A 7,842-nucleotide genomic window follows, 5' to 3' on the forward strand; every position below is an offset into this window, starting at 1 on the left:
ATAGATGATGATGATAGGCTTTTTTAGTTTGCTGGAAAAGATCTTTTTAGCCTCCATGTGGCCTCGATCTGCAGATTTAGCTATCCACAGATGGGGGTCCCAGGTGGCTACCAGAATATGAGATTAAGCCCCTCCAATACAGACCTTGATGAGGGAAACAGAAACTGGTTCTCAGGTCTGACTTAAAGGTGTATACATATACATACCTCACAAGGAGTATTTTATTATCTGACTCTGAATTAAATTTAAATCTAGGATCAGAGCCAAATTAGAGAATTGTTGAGCAGACACCCCCCCCCTCATGTCCATCTAGAAGAGGGTACAAGGCCCTGAGGTACCTTTCCCTCATTGCTCTGTAGCTGACATGCTGCTGTATGTTCCATAGTGAGCATGTTTTGACCCTGAGTTAGTCAGAAGTCGCCTTGATTTCAACAGGAATTACTTTTCCAGTTCAATCCTAAACATATCTGCTAAATTAGTATGGTTCATTGAGATCACTGAGCCTTACTTCCTTTATTTAGGATTCCAACAATAAAAAGTCATATACAGGCTCACCAAATTGCTGTCTTCTGGTCTACTTCCTCTATAAACCAGATTTTATTTTGTAGTCACCTATTGTCCCTGCTTAAATGCACATATGCAACAGCTCTTTCCATTAATGTATTTCCATGTAGCAAATGATCCCTTTAATGTTCAGTCCTTTCATAAAGAAAGCATGACTACAGGACTTTCCTGGAAGTAATGCCCACTGCATAAAATGGGTCTTCTGAGTAGACCAGTTTAGGCTTGCTCCCCATGTTCCTATATGGTTGCAGTTCAGCCTGAAATAAAATGGCTCTTTTATAGACTCAGGCCTTGTATGTCTACAGGCATATGAGAGAGAATGGAAAGGAAGAGACACTTTGCCCCCATCTTTGTTTTATATATACATGCAGTAATTCCTCAAATGCAAACTAAGGGTCCCCCCCAACCATGCCATCAAAAAAAAGAGGTAATCTTAAATTTGCATAGCACTTACATCCAATAATAAAAAAAAATTGTGTGCTTTTTTGGGGGGGGGGTCATCTTATATTCAGGGCTGTCTTCCTTTCACGTAAGTATGGTGCACATGGAAGGAGGAGTTTTCTTTGGTAGTTTCTAACTGGAAGTCCTAGTTTGTGTCTAGTGTTTGTGATGCTATCTATCATATAGCTGAGGGACAGATGCAGACTACTTGCCTAACTCTTCCTTTCCCGCTTTTGTTTTCAATATCTGATGTAAATGACTCTAACAGCAGTGAGTCTAAGCAAGTCTACTCAGAATTCTATTCAGTGGGGCTTGCTCCCAGGAAAGGGTTCTTAGGAATATACTAGAAAGCTTATGCTGCAACAAATTCATTACTCTTTTAGGTGCCACAGGATCTTGGTCATTTTGCTCTCTGTGTGGAAAATATAATCAGCCAAAATAGCACTTGCTATCTAAATCCAAGCAGAGTACATATAGAATCTAAAATAACAAATTTGGCCAGCTGGCTTTGCATTACTTGGTGGCTGTGCTGTCTCCTTCAAAATTCCTTATTTTGAGTTTTTGCTGCACACACACACCCCTTTAGTTGGGATGTATTTGCATAATTGTGTGGTCAGACAAAAGGACAATTCGCTTTTAACAGAAGAGTAAGAATGGTATCAGATGGAAGCTGATAAAATAAGCATCCTATTAAGGACTAGAGAGAAGGTCATATAAAAATATTGTAACAGGGCTGACCAGAAAGCCTCGTGCTTCCATCAACACAGCAGCAAGTTGACGAAAGTTTGGGGAAGAGGGTGTCACACAGACTGCTGTGGCTGTTCATTTTTGATCACTTCACCTTGTGGTAAAGACAGCTTAACTCCAAGACAAGCATTCACAGAAGAACCTAACAGGTTCAAAGGACAGAGAAAGAAAGAAATCTATAGAAAATTAACTTCCTCTGAAGTTGGCTTTGTTGTGGAGTTCCAGGATGTCTTCTGCCCTTGTAAACTTTTGAACAGGCTTTCTTACAAATAGTCTGTCTCTCAGCTAACTATCACTGGTAGTTTACAAAGACTTTTAAAATATCTCCTGATGTGGTTGCCTAGCTTATATGATAGTATGCAGGACCGATTGGCAGTGCTATCTGTATTGCTGGGATTACTCTGCAATGCTGGATAAAGTCCTTTACCTTACTTAAACCAATGCTGTTGTATAGATGAGATTGGTGAAGTACCTGCAATCCTGCCTCTGGTGAAGCGAATGTCTGCAAAAAAATTGATTCCATGCGCTGTAGTGCACCAATGCAATCTTGGGTGTGTTGACTTTGACTCAGAAATATGTGCAGGTTTGTTCCCAGGTAAAATTGCATAGGATTGCAAACTGTGACCAGTGTGCTCTGATACTTTGAGAGAGAGCATTTAAAATGCAATGAACATGGACTAAAATTCCACTTCAGCACCAGTCAACTGGTTTGCAGCTGTTCTGGTTAACATGACTACCTAGAAAAACCTGAATGATACAACAAAGCAGGAAATAGTAAAAGATGAAAAATAACAATAAATTTTCCTTTTAAAAAGAATGTTAAGTCATTTTTAAACTAGCAAGGGGGAAGGGGAGAACCAGCTGTAAGTCTGAACATAAATTCTAATAAAATGACAAACAACACAGCCACATAGGGCATTTAGAATCCAGTGATATCTTAAAGAACTTACTTTGAAAAAATTATTGTGCAAATACCAATCTTCAAGAACAACCACATTTTAAAACAAACTTTCTCCGAAGTATGTCTCAGGGATTTCAGTAGTTATCTGATATGATCAAAGTGTAAATAGCATATTTCCTAGTTTATGTCTATTTGCATTTTATAAATGGAAGGGCAGTGTTTATAATACAATCCCAGGAGCATTTGTTTTTGTGACAGGGCGCTTTCATGTACTTACTCTGAAGTATCTCCGTTTTCGTGTTGAGCAAAGGGTTTCAGAATATTTTTTTGCAAGAAAAAGACTTATCCCGAGCTTGTTATTTACAAGGGCCATATGGGGTGTAATCCCTATTCTCCGTTTAAACAACATCGTAAACGTAATTTTATCGGGATTGTAGCTACTTATTGCATTTTAAATAGGCTTCTCTATTAAGTTCCTGCAACTAAGGAACAGGTGGCTGTGATAAACCACATAACGGCGCCTGCAATTTAAATAACACTTGATGAAGTATTTACTTTTTGTTTAAACGATTGGCTTCCTCCTCTCGGCACATCCGAGGCTGCAGGTGTTTCTCAGCGCCGGGATGAACGTTCAGATCAATCACGGCTCGGTTATAATGTCACATTTCTATTTTTAAAAAAGGAGTCGGCGAAGGTACTTTGCGTGCGATTGTGGCATTTAACAGAATACACCTCAGCCTAGGAAGAAAGCCCATTCCCGGAAATACTTGTCAGTTTGGATCACTTAATAAAGGACGTTCATCTTCTTTTCCAATAACTATATACAGGAGCTGCTTTGCTCCGAATGCGCTTGACATTTGCAAGCTTTACCCGGGTTTGCTGCATAGATTATATTTTTCCATTCATTTTAATGAGGGGGGTGGCGGAGGAGGAGGAGAATGTGCACCATCTGTGGTTTTATGATGAAGACAGAAGTAAATGCGGTGCTGTAGTTAATATCAATGAACTGCATACGATTCACGTAGCGTGGTTATAAAAGGCCCGGTCCAAAACCGATCTATCCCATTTAAACTAGCTAAGACTTCCAAAGGCAAACGCTTTTGATTTCCAAGGACACTGCTTTCAACTGAGCTCGCAGTCTGCGCACTTACTTAGCAGTATGCCTCTCTGAATCCAGTAGGACTTACTTCCCAACCAAGGGCCGAGTCTCACCAAAGTGTTTTACCTCACCCTTCTGCCTGCTGAGAGGTTCAAAAGATGTTCTTAGAATGGATTTTACCCACGAACCCTGAAACAAACTTTTTTTTTGGGGGGGGGGGATAAATTTCCATTGAAATCCACAGGGCGTACAGGTGCTGAGGATCTGGCTTAAGTGCCACTTAGATCACTATTCTAAGGGCCTACTTAAAATAAATTATATTGGATGGAACGAACTGTAGAACTAAAAGGAGGCTTCTTGATCCTTTCCACCCAAACGAAAACACGGTTTAATCGTTTCGACGATCAAATAGCGTGATTTGAAAGAAGCATGTGCAAGATTTCCCCCTCTCCCCTGCCCCCATCCTAAACACACATGGAGGTAAAGTACACCCCACGTGGCATGAGACACGTTTCAGGTATTGCTCAGTATTTCAGTGTTGCTTTGACTACTGCCCTCCTACCTACTATTCGACTGGTTTTACTGCAGTGTTTGTAGGGATGGGTCATGGCTGGAGATGTTGCAGGCTCCCCCGTGGCCCCAGAGGAAGGAGAGCCTCGGTCGCGTAGGCGAAACTTTGCTCCTCCTTCCAACTTCCAGGCTCCATCCCGAGGCCACCATGGCCCGACGTTTCCTGCTTCTTATACCTATATACCCAAAATATATAATCTGCGAAAAGACGTCAAGACTGAAACACAGGAGCAAAATCTAAGTCAAAGTTACCAACGGTGTTTAAAATGCTTTATTTTTCTTTAAAAATATGTACAGATCTGAAATATGCTTTCTTTTAAATTTTATTTCCCGTAGATATAATACTTAGGGCGAAAAATAACCGTGGAAAGGAGGGGAAAGGTTATTTAAAAAAAAAAATGGCAGACTGTTCAAAAGCGCCCTTGGAATTTCCTAACTGCGCGCGCAGACTCCCGCGGCTATTTAAATATAAGGGTTTGCTTAGTCCTGTTCAGGGTCAGAAAGTCAGTTATGTCTGGAAGGACTGAAGACAAAACCAGAGGGAGGGGATAACACACTCTGTGCCAACCTGGAAAAGAAGCCAAACGAAACCGACCCAGACAGGATTCCCATAAATAATAATAATAAATACACATGGTGTATTTCTTAACAATGCAAGAAGCACATCTCTCCTTTCCTATGAATAACAGACGGGCGGGTTAAGAAAAGGTCAGGTTGACGGCTATACAGTGAGGCGGGGGTCAGCTGCCGCGGCTCTGGGCAAGTACATTCAATAGTCGATCTTGTTGTAGAGATTATAAAGAGGTAAGGCTGACAGGTTGCTGCCCGGGTAGTACAAGGGAGCTGGGAAGGCGATGGATCTGGGCACCGGCACTCTGAGGAGGGAATTGTCTCTGAAGACCAGGGGCATCCCCACCAAAGTCTGGGCTGAGGCGTGGGCCATGTTGGCAGCCTCTAGTTCCGCCGAGAGCTGCCGTTTCCATTTGTTCCTGCGGTTCTGAAACCAGGTTTTCACCTGGGTCTCTGTCAGCTGCAAACTGGAGGCCAGGCAGGCCCGCTCGGAACTGCTCAGGTAGCGCTTCATGTCGAAGGTGGATTCCAGCTGGTAGACCTGGCTCCGGGAGAAAACCGTGCGCGTCTTCTTTTTGGCCGAGCTGGCCTGTCTGTCGGCTCCGTCCCTTTGTCTGTCCCCCGAAGTTGGAGAGTTGGGAGGGAAATGTTTCTCTTTCTCTTCCTTCAAGTCTTGCTGGGACTGAGAGAGAAAAGGCGGCGTCCTCTCGCAGCCGATCGCGGCACCGTTGCCCTTCGGGTTGCCTTGGAGAGGAAGAGAAAATTACAAGAAGAGAAAAGAAACACGTTTCACATCACACCGACCCTGCGGAGCACAACAAAACGCCGCCGCCACCACCACAACAAAGGGGTAAACTTGTTCCAAATGCAGAGCTCAGTTTTCCATCTTCTTAATGGAAAAATAGATCAGTTTTTCTTCTCTGTTCCAAGTAGCTTTTATTTCGTCTTTTGTTGCTAATAGAAAAAATCATGCAGTCGTACGCAGAGTGCAGCCCCCATTAACCCCCACCGCCTTACTCAAGAGTAAGTCTATTGAGAAGCGTAGCAGTTAAGTTTCACCTACAAGCCTATTTCACCTACATTTCTATTTAGGATATAAGGCTGCTGTTCTGTGCACCCTTTGGGAATCAGTGCCCTGAGTTCAATGGAATTTACTTCTCAATAACCGTGCCAGGGATTGACTTCGAAGTCTTTTATGCCTTGTTTTAAGATGATTATTTTCCTATCGCTCTCCAATGGCGAGATCCAGACATTTAGAACGTTTCACAAAATTATGTTCATGGGAATCTTGGAGAAAAGCAACTCATACGTTCCTTTTGTTCAAGCCGGTTAAATAAAAATCCATCCTAATAAAGCAATGATAGCTCCAAAACCCTGGATGCAGAAAGAGGGGGAGGGGGGACTGTTCCTGAAATAAGAGCTTCCTTTAGAAGACATTTCTTTACTCTGCATACCGCTGATCCAGCAAAGCCTTTTTAAAAACCAACCAATTAAAATAAGTTGAATACTGTTTCTTATTCTCATCAACACCTACACCACTGATGCCCCGGGCTTCCGACCCGGCCACAACCTATTCCATTCCAGTTCTCATCTGGAAGTTTAATTTCACCTCCTAAAAGCAGGGGTGGTTGGAAAGGCTGCGGAGAGCCGCAGAGCCAATCTGGAAAAAAACACCAACACAGAGAGAGACCCTCCTCGGGCTTTCCCTAACACAGCCTCCAGCGGGAGCGCCTGCATAGCCATATGTACCTACATAACCATCCTTCCTCATTAGCAAGCAAAGTTTTTGTCGGATACTTACTGAGACAAGTGAAACTGATAGGCTGGTGTTTGTGGCACGTTTCTTTGGGGCCGTGCGAATCGGGACAGAAGCAAGCGGGATGTTTCCAGCTCTCCTCCGGCTCCTCTTCTTCTGAGGACACCGACAGGCTCCTCTTCCTGCTCTGCCAGGCGGAGGCTGCCTGCTTAGAAGTGGGCTCCCTGCCTCCTTCCGAGGTGCTGCTGCTGCCTAAGATGGACTGGATGGTAAAACTGGAGATCGGAGCTGCTGCGGGACAACACTTGCTCGGGTCGTCTTTGTTGCTCATCCTGGACTCATAAGAAATAAGAGGAAAAGAGCTCTCGCTTTAGAGACACACTGGGGACGTTCGTCGGAGGGTGAGGGGGCTGCCTGGGGGGCTTGGCTACCTCGCCTGGCTTGGGGGGGACCAGTTTGGGGGGATATTTTTGGCGTGCCTTGGCAGGTTTTCCTTGAGCTTGCCGAGCCTGAATGCATGCTCCTTTCTCTCTCAGATCTCTATTGATCTCCAGGCGGCGGGGTGGCGTGGCTTCATTTGCATGGAGGTTACATCCGCCTCGGCCAATCACAGGCAGCAAGGCAGTCCCGGAAAGTTTCAAAATTCTAGAACGCCGTCAGCCAGCTGACTGTTCTGGGCCACTAAGGCGACGTGAGCGGATCGCAGCCTCTCGCGAACCGGCAAAAGGGAAGCGGTCCGGTTAAAAAAAAACCCAGCACAAAACAAAATAATAAAACGATCTAGGTGGAGATTTAAAACACACGCCGATGCTTCGTCTACAAAGCTTTGGCGTGGGGCACAGTTTCTCTCCCCCCGCCCGCATTAGTTTATTACTTTCTGGGATGAAATCTGGGGCGGGGGGGGGGGGATCGACGTGGTCTGAATGTTATTTTTAAATAACGGAGTGAAGCTTAGTAGGATCAGATTGCTTTGTAAACTGTAGCAGTTGATTTGCGCGCAGGATTTACCAAGGTCTGCCCAAGTGTTGATATTCAATCAACACTTGCTCGCCCATTAATATTTCCAAGAGACCAGAGCTATCTTCAGTCACTTAAAGAAATAAGTACATTTGGAACCAGTGGGACTTTACCCCGAAGTAAATGCGCTGCTGGATTTAGACCGGTAGGGAAACTGCTAAAGCGTCTTTAAGTTAG

At 44.1% G+C, this 7,842-nt stretch overlaps 1 protein-coding gene across 1 annotated transcript; it reads right to left on the reverse strand.

Annotated features, from left to right (window-relative positions):
- Positions 1-4,577: 4,577 nt before the first annotated feature.
- HMX2 (H6 family homeobox 2) lies at positions 4,578-7,249 on the reverse strand. The gene is made up of 3 exons (XM_060240834.1): positions 7,080-7,249; positions 6,694-6,980; positions 4,578-5,636 (listed from the first exon to the last, which is right to left on the reverse strand). Exons 2-3 carry the CDS (start codon positions 6,977-6,979, stop codon positions 5,092-5,094), a joined length of 831 nt encoding a protein of 276 aa, XP_060096817.1. The 5' UTR covers position 6,980; positions 7,080-7,249; the 3' UTR covers positions 4,578-5,091.
- Positions 7,250-7,842: the final 593 nt, after the last annotated feature.

This window comes from Heteronotia binoei, chromosome 6, assembly GCF_032191835.1.
Source record: "Heteronotia binoei isolate CCM8104 ecotype False Entrance Well chromosome 6, APGP_CSIRO_Hbin_v1, whole genome shotgun sequence".
Taxonomy (NCBI): domain Eukaryota; kingdom Metazoa; phylum Chordata; class Lepidosauria; order Squamata; family Gekkonidae; genus Heteronotia; species Heteronotia binoei.